General features: G+C 40.0%; 1 protein-coding gene across 4 annotated transcripts; it reads left to right on the top strand.

The window, feature by feature from the left end:
* Positions 1 to 1,356: 1,356 nt before the first annotated feature.
* LOC135216232 (titin homolog) lies at positions 1,357 to 23,776 on the top strand. Of its 4 annotated transcripts, none has more exons than XM_064251384.1 (3): positions 1,357 to 1,832; positions 13,687 to 13,742; positions 16,669 to 23,776. In XM_064251384.1, the coding sequence occupies exon 3, from the start codon at positions 16,796 to 16,798 to the stop codon at positions 22,886 to 22,888; it is 6,093 nt and encodes a 2,030-aa protein (XP_064107454.1). In that variant the 5' UTR covers positions 1,357 to 1,832; positions 13,687 to 13,742; positions 16,669 to 16,795; the 3' UTR covers positions 22,889 to 23,776. The 4 variants fall into 4 exon arrangements, with proteins under 4 accessions (XP_064107454.1, XP_064107455.1, XP_064107456.1 ...); XM_064251385.1 differs by having other exon boundaries at positions 1,357 to 1,886; XM_064251386.1 differs by lacking the exon at positions 1,357 to 1,832 and adding an exon at positions 1,953 to 2,115.
* Positions 23,777 to 24,466: the final 690 nt, after the last annotated feature.

The raw sequence follows: 24,466 nt of genomic DNA, 5'->3' as shown, positions 1-24,466 counted from the left end.
AATATATTGAACTGTATGAGGAAAATTTGCAAATGCCCAACATCATGGAAATGAGATGGAGAAGAGAGAGAATCGAAGGAGTAAGAAGAAGAAAGATTTACCCATTATGAAGATAAGGTTCATGAGATGATGGTCCACCTACATCGCAGTTTTCTTCCGCAAGAAAACAAAACTAGAGGGCCACAACCCAGGTTTGCAGAAAATTAGGCAAGAGAACAGATTCAGAAGAAGAAGAATCGCAGCTCTCCATCATGTAGAGGAGATGGAAAGAAAGTTAATATTTATTATAGTAGTTAATTTCAATTCACAATTATTACAGCTACTGGTACGTAGTATCATATTTGAGAAGAGAATAGTGGAAAATTACTAGAATGGGAAAGTAATATTAACAATTAATTAGCTAGTACTACCATATCTGAGAATTGAGAGAATTTGAGTCTAAGCAGAGGGAAAGTATTTAGTCGTTTCACTGGCCTGTTCATATGAGTAAAGAAACCAATGGAGCTATTGTGAATGTCCTATTGTCATATTTAGCATTAGAATAACATGGTAATGATAGATATAAGACAATATGTCATATGATAACAGTTTTGATAAACATCAGTTAAATGTATTGCACGGAAAGTTTCATTAAAAAACATCGACAACAAAGAAAAGTTTAACTATTTAAGACATATTGTGATTTAATCTAATTGAGCCTGTCCCTACTCACCTCATTCCACAATTAAACAACTTTCCTGTAGGCTTCTTTTTATTTAAAATTCTTCATTGTTTTATTGTCTTAACCTTCCTGAAAATTATATATATATATATATATATATATATATATATTATATATATATATATATATATATATATATATATATATATATATATATATATATATATATATATATATATATATATATATATATATATATATATATTATTATATATATATAAAGTATATTTGTATCGGATAAATTCTGAAACCGTAATAATACTACAGGATGAAGGGTTGGCAAGCCGTTATTACAGAGAATTGATTAATTTTAATATAAATTTCCTGGCTTCACAGCCTTAAGATCTTTGACAAGAAAAATTATTCAGAAAAGCATCAATAGCCTATAGGATAACTTTCATGTCGGCTAAATCTGTAAGACATCGACGAGGAACGCACGAATTATGAATTAATTTGTCATAAACACACAATGTTAGTTATTCAGACAGAAATTCTCAACTCAGCAACCATAAATGAACTTGAAAATGTAGAACGAGGAAGAGTTATAGTAGTTTCTGTAAGTGTAAAATGGGAAATATACACTCTAAAGACAACATATAGGTATCATATAGATATTGAAAAGAACTGTAGAAAAAGAGAGAGTATCTCTATATCCATGAGTATGAGCATTATACAAATGAATTTTAGATAAATGCATAATATTAATCTTTAAAACAACCACAAATGAACTGGAGAATACATGTAGTACTATAAGCAAGGAAATTTAGGCTACGAGAATGTTTGACGGAGAAAATAAACCCTGAAAAACCACTTGATAATATGAATATAAAAGTGAATTCGGGACATAGTGCATTAAGAAGTCAAAAGGCGTATGTATAGGAAAAATTAGTAATAAAAATACAGTAAAATAACACGATTAACAACAAGGGAGACGCGTTACATAGGAAATACGCGGACCTTTCTGTATGGAGTCGCAGCAACTTCTCTTTAACCTGAGCCAGAAGCCATTCCTGTGCCTACTGCCTAGGCCTAATCGGAAATAGCCTTGGTGATTGATGGCTCATTGACCTAAGTTCCTGTTTAGCTGTTTCTCTTAAGTGCATAGGTCTACGTAAGTAGTTTTTTTCTGAGTCATTCACATTTCCGCCTCGTATAGCAAGTATAGGTAAGTGCACAAGAGAACTTGCATGCTACCTAGGTAGCTTTAGGTACTACAAATAGTATAAATAGCGTAGGCCTATTGACATCTTATATTTCGTGTTGCCTTTTGTAGACAATTGCCGCCGAAGACTCGGTAACGCGCCGTAGACCTACCTCGTTGTGCTACTCGTTGTTTATAGCAGGTTGAGCCTACTAGCCTATACGTAACATCGTAGTCTCACCTAGCTAGCCTAGTAGGTATACTAACATTCAACTGTAGTAGCTAGGCTACTAGCTACTTCTACCCATTACTACCTAGTAGGCTAGGTATGTAGTAGGTATATAGTACTAGGCCTAGTTTGCATGATTGACTACTAGCCTATAGCCTAGGTAACTTGTACTAGGTAGACCTATGCTTTGTCTTATTTAAGGCTAAAGAGACTAGGCTAGGCCTAGGAAATGATTAACTTGGTCTAAGGAAATAGGTACTACTACTAGGCTATAGGTAGGTACCTAGATCCGAACGTACTGTCGACCTAGGCTACGTAACCTAGCCTAGGTATAGATCTACCTTGAAAGTGATTGCAAATAGTTTAAGAGTACTTTAGTGTTTGTCTCAGCCTTGAGGAAGCGTAGGACTATGGCAGCTAAATTCTTGTATCCTTCTCCTAAGTTACGAAATAGGCTAGTGCCATAATTCAAACGCTTTTACAAGAATCAGCCGTGTTCCGAGAGAGGTGGCTGCTATGTTGCTGTTTGGTCATTTGGTATTTCGTTAGATCTAGGGTACTTATCCGCAGCGGCCTAGACTATGGCAGTTGCGGTTCTTCTATGTAGTTTTACCTACTGAACAAGAATTTTAAGTAATATTTATTCGGACGACTGTAATTAAGCCCCAGGGGCTCGTACTAAACACGGCAAAATACATTGGGCGCCCCAATCCCTAGTGGATATAGTATCCACGGTTACGTTCTTTGCAGTCCGTGCGGACTGCTTCTGTAGAAATACCGGTATTTCTATATAAGCATTCCTCACCGTTCGTCCCCGCGAATACGAAAGCCACCAGGAATTGGGGTGTCCAATGTATTTCGCTGTGTTTAGTACGAGCCCCTGGGGCTTAATTACAGTCGTCCGAATAAATATTATTTAAAATTGTTGTTCAGGAGGTAAAACTGCATAGAAAAACTGCAACTGCCATAGTCTAGGCCACCGCGGAATGTTAATATAGATCTACTGGTCATTTACCCAACTAGCTAAATCCAAATCATGATAGGCTAGGCTTAGTCAGGGTGAATCTAAGTAGCTAATTGCTTCGTGTGGGGTATTTCCTGAGAAAATTACTTTTGTTCATGCCACTTACCTGACAGATATATATATAGCTGTATTTTCTGACGTCCGACAGAAATTTCAAAACTCGCGGCACACGCAGTGGGCGGCCAGGTGGTAGTACCCATTCCCGCCGCTGGGAGGCGGATATCAGGAACCATTCCCATTTTCTATTCATATTTTTTTCTGTCGCCGGTCGGTAAACATCTGTTTACAGACCTCTGCTCAGGATTTTTTGGAAATTGACTCGCTTTTAAGTATCTGATTGATTTTTTGGTATTGAATTGGATTGTTGAATTGGCATGCGCGATAGTGGACCATTTTTTGATTTTGGATTGACTTTTCTCTATAAGATATGTCTGGATCAAGTGTTGTGAGTTTCAGAGTGTGTGTGAGGGCTGATTGTAAGGTGAGGCTACCGAAAGCATCGGTAGACCCCCACACAGTATGTATGAGTTGTAGGGGACTTAATTGTTTGCTTGATCATCGGTGCAATGAATGTGAGAAATTGACTGATGATGAATGGAGAGTATATGAGTCCTATCGCCTTAAATTGGAGCGCGATAGGATCAGGAGGTCTTCCTCAAGGAGTGGTTCTTCCAAAGGTAAGACTAACATCTCTCCTGCACTAACACCTGTAGTGTTTACAACCCCTAAACCTGTGTTGCCTTCGGGCTCTGATTCTGTGTCGGGAGAAGCGAATGCTCTCTCTATGATTTTGGAGTCTCTTCGCACTCTGGAGACCAAGGTGAAAGCCTTAGAAACTGGCTCGGTGCAAGTGTGTGATCGTGCCCCCAGTGTTGTGGAGGGGGCGTCAGATCGGCCCCATAATGCCTCTAGGCCTAGACCTCTATCAGACTCCCAAGACCCAGGGAGGAGGTATGTCGAAAGCCGCAAGAGGGTTACGGGGGCTTCACCCACCGATCTGGCGTCCCTTCGGCAGACCCTGTAGCAAAGACCCAGGCTGCCAAGGACCGTGCACGAGCGCGCGTCCTGAAAGAGTGCTTCTCGTCCTCCGAAGCGTCCTCCCCGCGCAAGGGGTGGAGCGCTCGGAGAGACACTCGTCCGTTAAAAAGGACGTTTCTTGCGGAGGACGCTTCACGTCCTCTTTCGCCGCTTTCGTCGGAAGACGCTTATGATGTCTTTCCGCCTCAGAAGAGAGGTAGGATCTCCTCCGATGAGGACGCTAGGTTGCGTGCACAGGCGCGTATACCTGAGAAACAGGTAGCTGTACCTGTGAGAAGGAAGGAGGCGTCCCCTCGCCCCTCGTCTTCTCACAGGATCAGTCCTGCTTCCTCTGCTCATTCTTCCCCGACGAAGAACATTCTTTGTCCCTTCAGGACCAGCTATCCTCGCTTATGGCTCAGAGGACTCGCCCAGCAGCAGTCGAGCCTAAGCGGAGGAAGGACCTTAGACTGCCTGTCAAGAGGACTAAGCAGTCTCCTTCGCCTTCTCCTACTTCGTCTCGTTCGCCGATCGCTTCTCCTTCGGCGATTCGCCGATCTCGTCCGTCCGCTAGAAGGACGTTACGTCAGGACGCTTTTGAGGAGGACGTTCGGCAGGACGTTCGGCAAGACGCTCGTCAGGACGCTTGTCAAGACGCTCGTCAGGACGCTTGGCAGGACGCTTGGCAGGACGCTAGGCAGGACGTTCGTCAGGACGCTTGGCAGGACGCTAGGCAGGACGTTCGTCAGGACGCTCGCCAGGACGCTACACAGGACGCTCGGCAGGACGCTCTCCAGGACGCTAGACAGGACGCTTGGCAGGAAGCTCGCCAGGACGTTCAGGCCTCCTTTCAAGACGTTTTTGGGGATTCTGATCAAGAAGTCTTACCCCCAGACGCTATTTTACGCGCTCAGGCACGTATGCCAGCGAAGAAATGTAAGGACGCTTCTCGGGGCAGGTGAGACTGTTGCGGAAGGCGCTGAGGACGCTCGTCCTCCTCAGGACGCTCTACCTTCAACGAGCAGTAAGCGTCATAAAGAAGACAGCCGAAATAAGGCTGCATCTAGCAAGGATAGGGGTCCTTTGATCATGCCAAGACCCGCCATTAGGACGCCTTCTCCTGACAGACGGTCTCCTCTTCCGTTTAGAGAAGAAGGAGAACTAAGTAGTTCGGCTGAATCGGGTGAAGAGGAACCTGCTACAGCCCCTTCTATCTCGGACTATAAAGTCCTCGTACGACTCTTGCGTTCTTCTTTTGAGGACAAATTTCAGCCCGCAGCTCCCAAGTCTCCTCCTTCACAGTTTTCTTCATCGAAAACTGGTAAAATCCCGGAGTTTGTAGAGATGAAAACTTCTCTATCAACGAAACGTGCTTTTAAAAAGCTCCAGGATTGGATGATAAGAAGGAGAGACCAAGGCAAGACGACCTTCGCCTTGCCTCCAACTAGACTTAGTGGAAAAGGGGGCATTTGGTATAGAACCAAAGATGAAGTGGGAGTTCGTATCCCTTCTTCGGCTCAGGGAGATTTCTCCAGCCTTGTGGATTTACAGAGGAGGTCGCTTTTACCCTCTGCTAAGGTAACTTGGACCGCGTCGGAGACTGACCATCATTTGAAAGGTTTGCTCAGGACGCTGGAAGTCTTCAACTTCCTTGACTGGTGTTTGGGAGTTCTGGATATGCAAGCGAGAAGCCCAGAATCTCTTAGTCTGGGGGAGCTGTCCAGCGTGTTAGCATGTATGGACAAAGCCGTCAGGGATGGTTCGGAGGAGCTCGTATCTCACTTTGGAACAGCTTTATTAAAAAAGAGAGCTTTGCTGTGCAACTTCACAGCTCGTTCGGTGACGCCAGCTCAGAAAGCGGATTTGTTGTTTTCGCCTCTTTCGAGCCATCTCTTCCCCCAGACTTTGGTAAAGGACCTGACGAACAGCTTACAAGAGAAAGCAACTCAGGACCTTTTGGCCCAGTCTACAAGACGGTCAGCCGTACCTTCGACCTCTTCGGCTGCAGTTCGTCCGCCGAAGAAAGTAAAGCCCTTTCGTGGGGCTCCCCCCTCGAGAGCAGCTCCTCGAGGGAGAGGGTTTTCACGAGGAAGAGCTTCCTTTAAGCCAAAGCCTTCCAAATGAAAAGCATGTCCTTCAGACACCAGTCGGAGCCAGACTGAAGTATTTTGCGGGAGCGTGGAGAGAGAGAGACACGGACTCTTGGTCCCTCAAGATCGTGGAGCAGGGGTACAAGATCCCCTTTTTAGATCTTCCTCCTCTTTCTACGACTCCCAGAGACCTTTCTCCATCCTACCAAGGGGAAAAGAAGAAAGTCTTGTTCGATCTCCTTCAGCAGATGATCGACAAAAGAGCGGTGGAACAAGTCGCGGACCTGGGGTCTCCAGGTTTTTACAACAGAATCTTCCTGGTACCAAAGCAGTCGTCAGGTTGGCGTCCAGTTCTGGATGTAAGCAGGCTCAATCTTTTCGTGGAAAAGATCAAATTCACGATGGAGACGCCTCATTCTGTTCTGGGAGCGTTGAGACCGGGCGACTGGATGGTATCCTTAGACTTGCAGGACGCGTACTTTCACATCCCGATCCACCCTCTTTCAAGAAAGTATCTAAGGTTTGTCTTAGACAACAAAGTATGGCAGTTCAGAGCTATGTGCTTCGGACTGACCACGGCTCCGATGGTGTTCACAGTGGTGATGAAGAACGTAGCGAGGTGGCTACACTCTTCGGGAATAAGAGTTTCCCTATACCTCGACGACTGGCTGATCAGAGCGTCGTCGAGAGAGAAGTGTCTGAAGGACTTGCAGTTCACTTTAGCCTTAGCGAAGTCCCTGGGACTTCTGGTCAACCTCGAAAAGTCGCATCTGACCCCAACACAGTCCATCGTGTATCTGGGGATTCAGATGGATTCAGTGGCTTTTCGAGCGTTTCCGTCCCAGGAACGTCAGCGGCTAGGCTTAGAAAAGATCTCATCCTTTCTAAGGAAAGAGACTTGCTCGGCGAGGGAATGGATGAGTCTGCTGGGGACCATTTCCTCGCTAGAAAGGTTTGTTTCCTTGGGAAGACTGCACATCAGGCCTCTCCAATTTTTCTTGGCAGACGAGTGGAAGGCCAAAGACGATCTCAATGCAATATTGAGAATATCGATTCCAATCAAGAACCACCTAAGATGGTGGTTGGACCCTCAGAAGCTTCAAGAGGGCGTGTCCCTAAGTCTTTTGAGCCCCGACCTAGTGTTGTTTTCAGACGCTTCCATCACAGGATGGGGAGCAACACTAGGAAGGAAGTGTCAGGCTCCTGGAGAGGGGAACAGGTAGCCTGGCATATAAATGTCAAAGAACTGGCAGCAGTATTTCTGTCCCTGCAGTTCTTCGAGAAGAGTTTGGAGAACAAGATTGTTCAGATAAACTCGGACAATACCACAGCACTCGCTTATTTAAAAAACCAGGGAGGTACACACTCCAGAACGTTGTACTCCCTAGCGAGAGAGATTCTGCTGTGGGCAAAAAGGAAAAAGGTAACGATCCTGACGAGATTCATTGCAGGAGTGCAAAACGTCAGGGCAGACCTTCTCAGTCGTCGGGACCAAGTCCTTCCGACGGAATGGACCTTGCACGAGGACGTTTGTCGAGACCTGTGGACGCTGTGGGGACGTCCACTGGTCGACTTATTCGCAACGTCAAGGAACAAGAGACTTCCTCTTTACTGCTCCCCGGTCCTGGATCCAGAAGCAATCGCGGTAGACGCTTTGCTTTGGAATTGGACGGGCCTAGACCTATACGCCTTCCCACCATTCAAGATTCTGGGGGAAGTCATGAGGAAGTTTGCGGCCTCGGAAGGGACAAGGTTAACCCTGATCGCTCCGATGTGGCCAGCGAGAGAATGGTTCACAGAGGTCATGTCTTTCCTTGTAGACTTTCCAAGGACATTGCCCTGGAGGAAAGATCTACTCAAACAGCCTCACTTCGAAAGGTTTCACCAAAACCTCTCCGCTCTGAGTCTGACTGCGTTCAGACTATCGAAAAGTTGGCCAGAGCGAGAGGTTTTTCGAAAGCAGCTGCGAGAGCAATCGCACATGCGAGACGTGCTTCCACAAGAGCTGTTTACCAATCGAAGTGGGCTTCCTTCAGGGCATGGTGTAAAAAGGAGGGAGTTTCCTCTTCCTCGACCTCTGTGAACCAGATAGCTGATTTTCTGCTATTTCTCAGAAATGTGCAGAAATTAGCAGTCCCTACCATCAAGGGGGGATATAAAAGCATGTTGTCAGCGGTTTTTAGGCACAGAGGCCTAGACCTGTCTGACAACAAGGATATTCATGACCTTTTGAAGTCTTTCGAGACCTCGAAGGTTCCTCAAATGAGACCTCCATCATGGAATCTGGATGTAGTCCTGAAATTCCTTATGTCGAGCACTTTCGAACCGCTTCAGACAGCGTCTCTTCGAAACCTGACAAGGAAGGCTCTTTTCCTAACTTCTCTTGCGACGGCTAAGAGAGTTAGTGAAATTCAAGCGTTTAGCAAGTTAATGGGATTCAAAGGGGACAATGCTGTCTGCTCGTTGAACCCATCGTTCGAAGACTTTCGAGATCAAGGGTATGTCAAGTCTGGTGGGCCAAGAACCAGAGAGAGTCCTTTGCCCGGTAAGGGCTCTCAAGTTCTACGTGCATAGAACTAAAGAGGTAAGAGGTCCCTCAGGTAACCTCTGGTGCTCTGTGAAGAGGCCAGAGTTACCTTTATCGAAGAATGCTGTGGCTTTCTTTCTAAGGGACACCATTCGGGAGGCTCATTCATCTTTCCAGAAGACTGATTTGAGCCTCTTCCGAGTAAAAGCGCACGAAGTACGAGCCGTCGCTACCTCTCTTGCCTTCCAAAAGAACATGTCAATCAAGGACATCCTTGATTGCACCTTTTGGAGGAGCAACTCCGTCTTCGCCTCACATTACCTAAGGGATGTGAGAACGATCTATGACGATTGTAATGCACTGGGGCCATACGTTTCTGCGGACACAGTATTGGGGTCCGGAAGTAGCTCTTTCCCTATTCCTTAGTTAGGTTTAAGTTAGGTTGTTGTGTTTTTAGGTTGTGGTGAGTCTTATGTGAAGATCTCCCATCCTTTAGTTAGTCTTAAGGGGTTTTTGTGTATAGTTGGTCAGGTGGTGGTCAGTTGCTTCGTTGCCCTCATTTGTATGGCCTCGATGATCTTGTCACGCTGAGGTCTCGCACCCGTTGACAGATCATCCAGAGCGCACCAGCACTACAGGTCTCCACCTGGCTGGCAACTCTGTGATTAAGCAAAAGCAGCCTTACGTGACAGTAATCACATAGTCTACTTTGCAAACAGGTAAGGAACCAAGATGTATATCATCTACTTAATTTAAGTTTCCCAAAAAATCCTATTCTGTCTCTTCCCACCATCCGAAGGTGTGATTCAGCTATATATATATCTGTCAGGTAAGTGGCATGAACAAAATGTTATTGTTATTATACAATTAAGTTTGTTCATACTTACCTGGCAGATATATATAATTAAAGTGCCCACCCTCCTCCCCTCAGGAGACAGAGGCATTAATAAAAAATATGAATAGAAAATGGGAATGGTTCCTGATATCCGCCTCCCAGCGCGGAATGGGTACTACACCTGGCCGCCCACTGCGTGTGCCGCGACGTTTTTTTGAAATTTCTGTCGGACGTCAGAAAATACAGCTATATATATATCTGCCAGGTAAGTATGAACAAACTTAATTGTATAATAACAATAACATTTTTCTGTACTATTTTGGTTGCTTAGTATTAGGAATTTACTGTTATTTTTTTGTCGGTCAACTGTCATTAATCTGAGCAATATTGGTGTGTTGGGTATTTCTTTGGAAATTTCAGCTTACCATTGTATTTTGGTTGCTCATTAACAATTTGACGTTAGCATTTTGCGGTTGATTGCAATCAACCTGAATTTAATACATTTGACTCCCAAACCCCTAGTGGCTTCTGTGGTCACAGAACCATTCCTTGCAGTCTGTGCGGAGTTATTATACGTAGAAATACCTTAGTCAGTAAGAACAAAAATTTTTGGTAAAAGTTCGTTTCCGGTCAGAACTCCAGTTCCACATGAGGGTTAGTACTAATTTTGCTGTGCTTAGTACAGCTATGCTCAAATGTGGTGCGACATGATTCTTTTTGTATCGTCCACAATCTCAGACTCAACGTAACGTTGTTAAGTAGTGTTAAACTTTTTATTTTTATTTCCAATGTCATATATGTCAACAAGTTTGCGAATTCACAGTTAGTATGTACTATTTTTCGTTAGACACACTCCGCTCACCCACTGATATCGATGGATGCATTCTACTTTTGTATTTACTTGTTTATATTTTTTCAGAGTTGAGGAGTAAAAACAATCAAATAGGACTATTTCAAACTTTATGGTTGCATTGGAAGTAATACCAATATTATGACAAATGTTTTAGTTTTTTAATTTAACATTTGAACTGAGGTTTGACGATAACTTTTTCTGGTCAAATGCTCCACCGATGAGTGAACAAAAGTTTTGAAAAGTTTTCATAATTATTTTTTCTGGAATTTGGCTACACATAATATTTTCTTACAGTTTTATAATATATGATAGATTTCTCTCTTATGCAGTAATTGTGTTTTTGCATTGAAATGATAGATTAATATGGAGCATGTTAGGTTGCCAGTTAGTGAATTTTGAACAAAATTCTATGCAGTCATGTAACATGAGTTCTGAGCATAACTATACTATGCCCTGCAGGGTCAAGTGTATTTTGGCATGTTTTGTACTAGCCCCTTGGGGATCAAATGTCCCTACCAAGCATGTTTTGCAAAACTGAAACGTGGAAGAAATCCTCACTTTGAGTAGAAATTCTCACTTAGAAAAAATCTGCAATTATTTACTTATATTTAATTTTATATTACAATAAATACTAGTTTTCAAGAATTATTTGTATAGAGTATTTTTTCATTTTTTATGAAGAATTGAAAGATATACTAAAAAATCAAGAAGGGCTGGTTGGACCGGAAACAAACATTATCCCAGTTTTCTGGTAACTGTACTATTATGTTTGATGCGTAGGCATTGTAACCTGCTTTAGTGGGTTTTGGGGGAGCAAAGCCAGATTGAGGGGTTAGGGCTATGAGAGGAAATTCCAATCCAAAAAATGCCACAAATGTAAGTTTTGTGCTGTTAAAGATAATGGAACTCCATCACATCCTACGATTTGGGGGGATACATTGGGAGAGTAAGATTTTAGGCAGGTGGAAAAATGGCACAACTGTGACAAGACCATATTTTATTCTTTGAATAACCAGTATATGTGGGCATTTAACCTCCCCCCTCTTTTTCATTCTTAAAGCCTGGAAGAGAAAGTAGATCTAGGGGGTAACTGCAGAAACCTATGGAAATCCAAACTTATTCCCCAACCCAAAAAGCCTCACTTTCCCAACTTGCTGTCCCAGATTGCAGAATATAAATTGGTTCCATTATCTTGAACTGTAAGAGCAACCTATGTTTTTTGGAATGTTTTGGATGGAATATCCATTCCTTGGGGAGAATTCATACATAGTGTTAAGCTACACCCACTGATATATGATCGATGGGTGCAATAATATGTTCAGATATATGTTGCTGCTTAGTCTACCTGTTAATTATACTATGAATTTGCAGAATTAGTATGACCTAAGCAGCTACCTTTGCATAACCAAACTTTGGATGTTGTGCCCAACCTTACTTTCCTTGGATGGGGTCCCCCCCTCCCCCTCAGTTCAGTGTGCAGTTCAGTAAATCTAAACATATGGCCTGGCCTAAGCTACTGCTTAACTGTAGAATGGATTTCCGAAGTAATACAACCTGACCAGACCTATTTTTACCTAACCTTACCCGAGACAAAATTCTCAGACTTGGCTGGGAGGGTTTTGGCCCTCTTGAACCTTCTAAGTGACATTGAACATTAGCATGAAGTCCAAGGATGAGTGCAAAGTTTCCACCTGAACACGTGGTTTGGGATAGTAGACCAAAAGAATTGTTTTTCACCATACAGTCCTACACAGAAAAATGAAATAAATGCCTTACCTTAAAAATCATGGAGAAATGAGTCGTAGGGATCCAACCATTTGTGTTAGCATTCCTTCACTGGTAAATTTCATAGTTTCATAGGAGTTGCAGAAAGTACGCAACAAGGCCTCCTGATGTAAAAGAAATTGTGAATTTCATTTTTTAATTTAGTAAACATTAACTGGGAGAACAAAAGTTAGTTGCACGCTCATTAAACATTGATCCATCATCTAAATCACTTGTAGTTTCCCATGACACATAAGGGCTGTTGTGAATTCCTGCTGCTCATGTCTTACTTGTGCTTTAACGTTTCACAAATCTCCACTCATCTCTGGCATTGCTTCTTATACTTCTCATCACAGTAAGTATGGGTCTTCCAATGCATTAGGTGCCCACATGAGCCTTAGTGACATTGTTTTGTACTATTCTTTTGGAGGTTATGCAGAAGTTATGTCCAAGCCATCTCCAGCGCCTTTACATATACGTAATTACTATCTCATCTGTATGTGGAACTCCCATCATTAACATGCCATCTGTCCTCATATTCTTCTTGAAGGTACATTCTCAAATTGACAAAATCTCTTTGATGAACTGTAGTTTCATTGTCATACCATGCCTCAAGTCCATATGCGTACAGTACAAACTGCATTAGACGTCTGCATAGTTTAACTTTTGTAAAGAAATTTAATTGTTATGATTTATTTCATCACTTTGTGGATATTCTGCCCTCACTGGTGTCCTTAGATTTATGTTCTGTCTCACCTCTCCAGATTGTGATATACGTATTCTATAATAAAGCAAGGTTTGTAGATCTAGTGGTGTTCTGCTGATGAAAACATCAACTGCTAATTGTAAGTCTGGCAACTTTCTGTTGTAAAATTTCTTTCATCTCTGACCACTTTTTTCATTATAAAATGTATGAAAAGAGCAAAATGCAAAACTACTAAAACTATATGTACGTACTCCCTTTCAGCATTCCATATATTACTGCAGATTCACAGACAAGATGTCATTGGCATTAAATACCATCTACAGGTACTTTGTTCATGGATATGTATTTAATGGAAGAGCTGTAGTAATATAAGACCATCCATAATATACTTGTAGGTTTGTGGATGCCATAAAATACCGCCTTGTAATCAACAAAAGCCATTAGAAAGGGATTTTCAAATTCAATACACTTCTACACAATATACCTAAAAATACATTTGATCTTTGCAACTGCTGGCTTTTCCTATAGGAAATTGGCTCATTTAAATATTCAGATGTCATTCATGACTCACTGTTGAGAAACATAGTTGTTTACTTCTTCAGATGCACAAAAAATTGAATTTGTATGCTATGAAAATAGAGTAAGAAATTTGTATGAATAGTGTGTTAGTTATCTTCCCATTTTGTCTGTTATACAACTCTTGGTCTCTCTGTCCAGTGTTTTTCATTAAGGTTTTTGATAAGAGTAAGAAATAATACAGAATAATTTTCTAATTCCAGGGCTACTTCTTGGATAGACAAACTCATCAACAGACAGACATTATTCATTGTTTGAGGTGAGTTTCTTTTAGAAATGTTTTTTTTTCTCTCTCTCTCTCTCAAGAAAGCCCTTCAAGTGTTTAATATACTGAGAATATAAATTGTTTTTTCACTGGGACTTTATGCACTTAACTGTCTTCTAAGTTTGGTATATCTATGACAACCAAATTATGATCTATGCTTGTAGTCGGACGAAAGAATGTCACGTCTTACGGTCATACAGATCAAGACAGTAATAAGTAAATAGTCTTGCACAGAGCACGTGGTTGACACAATAATAGCTGCTGTGCGATGTGCTTTTGCCACATCCACAGGTTAGACCCTAGGCAGTAACTGTAGACAAGAGAAAATACTCGTCTTGAGTCTTAGGCCCTATCAGTGTCAACTGTGCATTATGCTGGCTGAGACCAACTTGAAGATAATTCTTTGATATTGGTTGGTCAATCTTATGGAGCTTCTTTGAGGGCTTATATTGACTCCCAAAAATAGGTTTTTCCTCTGTCAAAACCTGTTTATTCAATGTTGAACTCTAGAATATATTTGTATAATAGATTTAAAGTAAAAAGTATCCATTCTTTTTATCCTGGTTTTCTAAATTGACCTCAGAGCAATGATTAACAGCTTACCTTATTGTCTCCTTCCTGTTTTTGACTGTTTGCTATCTTTTTTGTTAAACCGTCATTTAAAAGCACTTTTCGCCAAAGTAAATGAAAATACAAATAACTTTGTTAATAAGAATAGTGAAGTAATTAAAAATATTTTTACTTTGACATATGCCAAGATTAGACAAACTGAGCAACTTCCTGTCCGTACTATTCATTGTTTGAGGTGAACATTAAAAACCTAGGTAAAAAGAATTGGAAAAAATCTACCATTATTTATGTACTAAATGCAAGTAAGATCAATTTTGGAGAGCAGAGTTGAACTGGTTTATTTTTCTCACCCTATCCTTCTTTGCACTGGAACTCTTCAATCTTCCTTTAGGTATGGGTAAAGATTTCATCATTTAGAAGAGAATTTCTGGCATTCCCTCATCCACCAGGAATCCCAGAAAATTTTTTATGTCAACTACATTGTAATAGCGTCTTGATAGTTGCTACATCTTTCAGTCAGTTTTTCCATCCCAGGATTCTGTACAGATTCCTGTGACTTCCATTCATTCCAGAGAAGAAATGAGAGATCTCTTCTTTTAATTATTGAATTTTTCAATAATTAAAAGAAGTTATTCTGCATACTGTATACTCTAGGCTACTGTAGCTCAACTTTTTAGAATGGGGAGCTTTGAACTGTCTTACCACCCCCATAAACCATGGCCTTTAACCCCTTATTAAGTCTACAGATTGAGGTATCATACTTATGACTAAATCTGCTAATCTTAACATTGACAATGTGCTTAGGCAAGCTTTGGGGTGTTTCATTCCTAGGCCAGCCCTCAGGGGTTTGGACTCTTAAGTTATCAGTCATTCCTGAATTTATTACACAATTCAGAACCTGTCAGGTTATGATGAGAAGTTGGGTTGCAAATCCCCTCTCTTCAGAGGATTTTGCAGGTGACAATTAAGGCAAATTTGTTTAGGTGTCCAGTGAAATCTTTATGTTATACCACTACCAGAGAAGAAAATGTCATCAAAAGCATGAATGTTAGTGTTTCTATATTAACACTGGCATGCACAAGAAGAGGTGTTCAAGAACACAATTTTTGCTGGCTTCATCTAGTGATCAACCACACATTAGGGCCTTTATACATACTCCAGGTGAGAGCCCAAAGGTTAGGAACGTTGACCCCATTCCCTTGTTTTCTGGTGGAACTTTTTAGTGGCTCAGGTCTTTGAGAGCATGTGTCATGTGTATCCAGGCCACCTCACTTCTTAATACTTACAGAATGTCACTCACAAGGCCTTGGACAAGTTCTCCTTAGGATCTGTGATGGCTGCTCAACATATGTGGCATTCTCTAGCTCCATTGGATAGAAAAGCACCTTGCCTTAGGTTCATGGGTTGTCATACATCAGACAGTGCAAGGTGGAATCTCTCTCTCTCTCTCTCTCTCTCTCTCTCTCTCTCTCTCTCTCTCTCTCTTCTCTCTCTCTTCTCTCTCTCTATCTCTCCGTTCTCTCCTCCTCTCTCTCGCTCTCTCTCTCTCTCTCTTCTCCTTCTCTCTCTCTCCTCTCTCTCTCTCTCTCTGTATTGCTTCATCTGGACCACAGCAGCCAAGGCATTGTACTTTTGAGACTGGCAAATTGTCAGTGAGTTACTCAAAAGACCATCGTGTCAAAAGGCTTTATACGGAGGATGGTTCCCGCACCTTCCTTCATACGTGGGGTGCAAGATGTTGAGCATTATTAGCTGTAAGAATCTAATGGTTATAATGACTACTTACTGATGTGTATTTATACAAAATCCCAAATTGGACAAAACCTCTATGAGCCTGTCACATCAGTATATGCCAGACTGTATAGGAGGTTACAGGAATCATCTTTCCCATAATCATGCTTTTAACTGAGAAGTTGACATTTTCAGATGCTATTTGGATCAATGTCAATGCAGTAGATTATACTTCCTCTTAAGGAGCGAGGTAATTATTTATCAGGTGATGGGTTGTATACTGATGGAAACAAATCCTTGTATAAAAGATCTCAGGTATCTATATTTAGGAAAAATGCATGCAATTTGCATGCATCCCAAATTAGTAAACATGTTTGACTTGTTGCACAGAAATGAAATCATTCCTTCCTGTTAAGGAAGGTCTTTGTCTTGCACTTTTGTTAAGGATCTCTTAGTCATTTCAAGTTGCTTTTTAACAGTTAGTCTTTCTGTTAACAGGCTTGTAGTCTTAATTGAATTTGCATATCATATATGCACAGTGCTAAATATAATTTCAAATTCTTTTTCTTCAATAAGATTTAAGATATAAAGAAATATAGCTGCCATTTTTTTTTCACAGGAGTGGGAACCCAAGTATTCCCATGAGAGGAGTGTATATTGGAGACAAATGGTTGAAGTATTCTTAGGGTGACTGACAACTACAGCTACCATTTTATCTTCGATGAAAACTGCAGCAACCAATAATAATGGAGTCTGATGTTGAAGGACAACCTAATGGTAAACTGAGTCTTAATGAAAGTGTTCTCAAGGATGACAAGGGAGTGAAAAATGATGTGGATATCAGTGTGTCTTCTAGCACTAAAGGTGACATTGAAACAAAGTTGGGAAATGCAGCTAAATCAGATGAGGTTTTTACAAGTGGGGAGACTGAAAATTCGTTGGGAGATTTGACTGAGAACAATCCTGGCAGTGGAAATAGTTTGGAGACTGTAGGAAATTATGCTAAAGTTGAAAATGAAAAGAGGGTTGATGAAAAGTTGGAAAATCAGAACCCGGCTGAAAAATGTATTTCTGATGCTGTAAAGAACACTGTGGCAGAAGATGCAGGGAAAATTTATGATAAACTAGAACCTAATTCAGCTACTAAATTAGTTGATAAAAGTAGAATAGATCTTTTAGATAAAGAAAATGTAACTGATCTTGACAAAAGCTTTGAAATTAATTCTGCTGTGGATATAGAACCGAAATCGCCAGAAATTGGTTTTCGAAGGAAAAGTTTGAGTCAGTTTTCACCTCTTTCATCTCCCGTTAGATCTCCTTCTCAAATGTCAGAAACATCACCTGTCAAATCACCTGAGCTAGGTGGGAGACGGAGACTAAAAGTGCATGTCTTTGATAGAGAATTAGGTGCTCCAGGTGGAGGTACATCTAATCAAGAACAATCAAGTGAAAGAAATGAGGACAAAAAAGTAAAAGAAGACAAAATGCATACACCAGATTTTATGGGTAAGGAGCAGGTGACAGAAAATCAAGAAAGTTCACCATCAAAAATTGATAATACTGCATCTACATCATCTTGTATTGAGGAGGAAAGTTCAAAAGACTTAAATTTGTTAGATTCTGACAAATGTATTCAAGATGTGATGGAGGGGGAATTTTTCAAAAAACATACTGAAGGAAAACCAATGCCATGTTTTGATAAATTGCCTGAAAACTCAGAGCTAAGTAAGGAAGCAAGCCCTCTTAATAAACCCTTATTGAAGGTTGAAAGGAAATTGTCTCTGTCTTTTTACAGAAAAGAAACTACTAGTTTATATGCCAAGGGAATTGATGAAAATGAGAGTGATGTAAACAACAGTACATCTTCTGAGGACTTTTGTAAGGTAAAGGACAGTGATCCTGAAAAGCCTGAGGATGGTTTAGTCCGTGGAAAGTCTGAGATTAATATAGGTCATGAAGAGCCTGAGGATAGTATAACTCCCGAAAACCCTCAGGATATTATAGTTCCTGAAAAGCCTGATGGTAGTATAGCACCTGAAAAGGATGAGGATAGTATACCTCCTGAAGAACTTGAGGAAATTATACCTCCTGAAAACCCTGAGGTTAGTATACCTTCTGAAAAACCAGAGGATAGTATAGCTCCTGAAATCCCTGAGGAGAGTATATCTTTTGACAACCATGAGGGTAGTGTACCTTCTGACAACCTGGAGGATAGTATGCCTTCTGAAAACTCTGAGGATAGTATGCCTTCTGAAAACTCTGAGGATAGTATAACCTCTGAAAAATCAGAGGATACCATAGCTCCAGAAGAGCCTGAGGATAATATACCTTCTGAAAACCCTGGGGATAGCATGCCTTATGAAAACCGTGATGTTCGTATACCTTCTGAAACTCATGAGGGTAGTATACCTTCTGAAGACTCTGAGGATAGTAAAACCTCTGAAAAACCAGAGGATACCATATCTCCAGAAGAGCCTGAGGATAATATACTTTCTGAAAACCCTGAGGATAGCATGCCTTATGAAAACCGTGATGGTAGTATACCTTATGAAACCCATGAGGATAGTAGTATACCTTCTGAAAACTCTAAGGATAGTATAACCACTGAAAAACCAGGGGATACTATAGCTCCAGAAGAGCCTGAGGATGATAAACCATCTGAAAACCCTGAGGATAGCATGCCTTATGGAAACCGTGATGGTAGCATACATTCTGAAACCCGTGAGAATAGTTTGCCTTCTGAAAACTCTAAGGATAGTATAACCTCTGAAAAACCAGGGGATATTATAGCTCCAGATGAGCCTGAGGATAGTATACCTTCTGAAAACCCTGAGGATAGCATGCCTTATGAAAACCGTGATGGTAGTATACCTTCTGAAATCCATGAGGATGATATGCCTTCTGAAAACTCTAAGGATAGTATAACCTCTGAAAAACCAGGGGATATTATAGCTCCAGAAGAGCCTGAGGATAGTATACCTTCTGAAATCCATGAGGATAGTATGCCTTCTGAAAACCCTGAAGATAGTTTACCTTTAGAAAAACAGGAGAATAGTATAGCTCCTGAAAACCCAGATGAGAATATATCTTCTGAAAGCCCTGAGGACAGTATACATTCTGATAAATATGAGGCTATTATAGCTCCTGAAAAGCCCAAGGATAGTTTAGCCCATGAAAAGCATAAGGATAGTGTAGCCTCTATAAAGCCTGAAAAGTCTGAGGATGGTATAGCCTTTAAAAAGCCTGAGGATAATGTAGTCTCTGAAAAGCCTGAGGATAGTGTAGCCTCTGAAAAGCCTGAGGATAATGTAGCATCTGAAATACCTGAGGATAGTGTAGCCTCTAAAAGGCCTGAGGATAGTGTAGCCTTTGAAAAGCTTGAGGATAATGAAGCATCTGGAAAGCCTGAGGATAATGTAGCCTCTGAAAAGCCTGAGGATAGTGTAACATCTGGAAAGCCTGAGGATAATGTAGCCTCTGTAAAGCCTGAGGATAGTGTAGCCTCTGAAAAGTCTGAGAATAGTGTAGCCTCTGAAAAGCCTGAGGATAGTGTAACATCTGAAAAGCCTGAGGATAGTGTGGCTTCTGAAAAGTCTGAGAATAGTGCAGCCTCTGAAAAGCCTGAGGATAGTGTAGCCTCTGAAAAGTCTGAGAATAGTGTAGCCTCTGAAAAGCCTGAGGATAATGAAGCATCTAAAAAGCCTGTGGATAGTGTAGCCTCTAGTAGTTTACTCTCTCTCTGTAAAAGAAGCGCATTGGCTGACCAGAAAAGAAAAAAAGTGGAAGTTGGGGACAAAGATGTTAAGCCATTGACAGCTGACACCGAAGAGAAGTCAAGAACTGATGAAAGGAGTCTGGAGGATGATCAGAAGGTAGGAAATGTTGAAAATGATCAAGGCTCAGGTACCAGTAGTGATGGCAGTTATGAAGGAATGAGAGTCTCAGGAGAAGATACCGAAATAGATCATTCTTTACCAGAATCAGACATTTTAAATCCTTCAGAAAGAGTCCAAAGTATCACATCATCCACACTTAGCAATGAAAAATTACAGTTAACAGGAGACTCTCTTGGAGATGAAGGTTCTGGTGGTACACATGTCATGAAAAGGAAAAAACGATCACGTGATAGTGATCCTGGTAAATCACGAGGTGTTCCTGGGCCCAAACGTTCCAAAGTTTCTTTGGACACCAAGGAAAACACTGACCATGATAATAAAGATGATGTAGAAGTATCCTCTTCAGGCACATCACCTGTGGATATGAAAGTGGAATTCGTAGATATTTCAAGTGAGGAAGAACAGCAGTCAGAGAGTAGATATAAGGATGCAATTGATATGGTTTGCAAAAAGTGTAGAGATATTTGGAATGATGAAGTGTTGCGTATGATTTTTAAGGGGACTGAATCAGTTACTGTAAATTCCAAAATTACATATGGTGCAATTGTTTGTATTAATGACTGGATTAATCGTAACCTCAGTGTGGATAAGGAGGAGGCAATCACACAAGTCTTTGAAAGAACAGATCTAGGAAGTAATATTGCTCAGTTGAATATCACAAAACTCGATCAGTGGCTTGGAGAACTTCTTCACAGAGGGAAAAACAAATGTTGTAAGGTTTTTACAGCTGTATACCAGCCAAAAAAAGACACAGCATTACATAAAACTAAAGCAGGAACAAAAAAACCAAAAGTACATGTTTCCCAAGGCATTCCCATTCCTAAAAACCAGAAGTCAGCAGTATCCATAGGTCAAAAGTCATCAGGTACTAAAGGGCCTCCTGTTGCAAAAAGTCAGAGTCTGACTGGTAATAAAAGTCAAAGTCCAACAGCCAATAAAGGTCAGAGTTCAGTTATCGCTACTTGCCCAGACTTACCCAAAGGAAGAGTTTATTTAGTACCAGCACCCGCTGTGGCTTCGGTTTTGCCATCTGCACTCTCCGCAAAATCGTTACCCAATGAAGAAAGTGCAGTTCTTCCAAGCTCTGCTTCATCATTAATGAAACCTTGTAAAATAATTCTGAAGAATCCAGTACCTGTGAGAACTAAAGATAATATTCAGAATCCTAATAGACCGAGCACAAAATCTCATCCATTAGGATCATCAGCAGGCTTGAAGTCTGGAGAAAGTAAAACTACTGTTAGCAGTAAATGTCCCTCTAGGTCACCCATAGGAAAGCCTGGTTTAAGTTCAAGTCGTGATAAATCTCTCAGACCTACAGGTCATGGCAACACATTCAACAGTAAAGAATTGTCCAAGACAGGTGGGAATAAAGTGCCCATACTTCAGCAAGCAAGGCCGTTAAGTAAAATGATGTCCCAAGGTCAGATTCAAAGGGCCCATGTTATGGAATATGAACAGGATGAACAGGAGGATGTAAAAGGTTTTGTAACAGAAGTTGAATCTATGATTTTCAGTCAGGAACCTGTTATACGAGAAATGTTACAGGCCTTAAATCTAGACATTAAAGATGTTAACATTTATTCTTCATATTGTAATATACCAGTCAATAATAAGATGAAAGTTGATTGTCCCTCTGAGAGAGATAAAATATCACCTTGCTATTTCAGTATGTTGAAGGAACGGTCAGCTCTGAATGGTCATGCATTAATTGCTTTTGATCTCTTGCTTTATGAGTCTAATAATCAGCATTCAGTAACATCACTTGGCTCTATAAAAAGCAGGTTTGTGACCAAGAGGGAGCTCTTGACATTGCAAAGTATATTTATCTTAAATCCAGAGACACCAGATATAAGTCTCTTTTATGAGGTTTTTGTACAAATACTTTTATCTAGAAAGAAAGTCTTGTTAATCCCTGATAGCCATACATTTTTAGTAGTAACTGAAAATATTAGAAAAGAATACAATAGAGTAAAGTCAAAAGACCTGAGTATCCAAATTTTGAATGAAAACTGGGATCCTAATAATATATACTCTGCAGATGATGCTTGGCTTGAAGGCCAAAATCTAAATCTTGAAGAAGTAACCAACAGAGATGTCATTTCAATATTTTGCACCTGGAGGAACCTTGGGAAGGAACCCAATGACCAGTCATTGTCCAAAGCATTGCAGTCTCTTCGGCAGTTTCACAATATAAGGAATGGGGATTACTTTGGATCGTGTTATAGACTGTATACCAAATTCATTAGATTCGTTTATGAAGAAAAAGAATTGGAGTTGGCCAAAGTTTTATTAGATGAACCATTTATCGGTGGATGCTGTATTGTATCAAAGAAATTTCTTCAAAATCTAATTAATTTCAAGAAACAGAAAAATAATTTGCCAAACTATGATGATGATGTTGATGATATTAAAGATGCTGTAGAAAGATTTGAAGAATTAGAAACAATGGCTTATGAAAATCTTAATGCTTCTATTTTGAGAGACCTTTGTTCTCAGATGATAATTGTTGAAGAAAAATTGAAGGTGTTCAATGAAAATAATGAGGTGATAGGTAAAAGATTAACTGATCTGCTTGGGAAAAGAGAAAGGTTACTGAGAGAAATTAAAGGCCCAGAAAACAGAAGGCTTGTACAGACGATGAGAGCCAGTATTGTAGAATTGCATAAGGTTGCTCAGAAAAGACGTCAAGAAAGCTATTACAACAAGAAAAACAAAAGAAGGAAGAGTGACTTGGATATGGTAGATTCTGACCTGGAATCCTCTTGCACAGATGTTTCACCTCACATCAAGGAACTCGTAAAGGATCTGTTGTCTAAAGGCGTCAAGCCTGATAAAGTCAGGCAGGTTATGGGCATTGTCAGTGGGGTCACCAATGAAGAGACTGTGCTGGAAATACCAAGTGAAAAGTGGATTTTGAAATTTGCTCAGATGTGTTCATAGTTTTAATTAAAATTTCTAATTTTGGCATGTATATATTCACATTTAATGTAATTAAACTGGTACTAAGCACTCAAATGCTTTGTATAGAATAGTTTTGTTAAGGTAAACATGAATTGTATTGTCCTGTTTATAATACATAAATAGGCCTTTTGGGTGTAATGTAGAAAATGATTTGGAAATCTGAGGAAATGGATCTGATGAACCTTGAAAACATTGGAAGCAAAAATGTATATATTATGCCGAAGTGGAAATTAATTCTTTGTAGTATTGAGAAGTAGCTGCACAGACAACTTTGATGATTTTCTCTCTTTTGTCCATAAAATTATCTTATCATTTGCACTTAAAATTCATAGAATTTTTTGAAACGTTAATACCGCAGTTGGTATTTATAGTGATGTTTTATGTTATGTTATCCAACAATGAATATAGTAGTACTGTACTTTCATTTGTAAGGTTTAAACTCTAATTTGTGTGATTATATTATTTGGAACCTTGGAAAATGGTGAAGGATAGGTGCAGTTCTCACTAGGTTGACCGATGTGAACCACACCTGTTGTATGTCTAGTGTGATGGTAAATGTAGTGTTCTGAAGGGGTAAGTAGTAGTACTTTGATATTGTATAAACTTTGATGACTTCCTTTGAGATGATGTCGCGGGTTACACTAAGCAACTGACAGTCAGTACCAGCTTTAGTGATACATACTTTCAAGAAAGCAGCCAACTGCAATTTATATTACCCAAAGTCATATGTAGTGCATATGTTGAATGGCTGTATTCATCAGCCTAACATTTTTACCCCTTTGTTTTAGATGTCAAATCCCTTTCCCAAATGATGTCCCTTAGGTTTTATAACCTTGTCTTTTGTCTATTCTGGTTGATTCTTTGTTGTAGTTGATTCTTTGTTGTAGTCATTGATGACATTGCTGATTACATGTAGGATATGTCAAATTTATTATTATATATTTTTGAGCCGTTCAAGATAGCTTGTAGATCCACAACAATAACCAAGGGGATATAAGTTATTTTTAAAAGTAGGTGAGTATCCAAATAAAGTTTATTATGAAAATTTTATATTATTTTCAGGAGTGAGTTCTGAAAAAAGTAAATTAGGATGTATTGTTCCTGATCTCACACAAATTTTAGGTAATTTTGTTTGAACTGTATATCTACAGTCACCTAAAATTGCAGTGTTGAAAATATGATTACTTTCTGGTGTATTCAGTAAGAGAAAATGATTAGACACATGAATTCCTCAGCTAAGTCACTGAATAAAAGTTGAGCAAGAAATTGATGGGTGTGGGATTTGTAGAACGTGCTAAGTTTGAGCAGTCTGAAATTTGGGGACTTCATATGAGCCAAAGTAAAAAGAATTTTATATATATATATATATATATATATATATATTATTATATATTAAATATACATATTAATATATAGATATATATATCTATATATATAATATATCTATATATATATATATATATATATATATATATATATATATATTTATATATAGCCACTTTCTGCATCACATTTGTATATGCTGATTTGATATGCTTTCTGAAATAGAAATACTGT

This window comes from Macrobrachium nipponense, chromosome 6, assembly GCF_015104395.2.
Source record: "Macrobrachium nipponense isolate FS-2020 chromosome 6, ASM1510439v2, whole genome shotgun sequence".
NCBI classification, from domain to species: domain Eukaryota; kingdom Metazoa; phylum Arthropoda; class Malacostraca; order Decapoda; family Palaemonidae; genus Macrobrachium; species Macrobrachium nipponense.
Note: the sequence above shows the minus strand (reverse complement) of the source record. Positions and strands in the feature narration are given on the sequence as shown.

What these genes read in the sequence shown, in the direction of transcription:
- LOC135216232 (XM_064251384.1), top strand. Translation starts at nt 16,796, where the DNA reads ATGGAGTCTGATGTTGAAGGACAACCTAATGGTAAACTGAGTCTTAAT.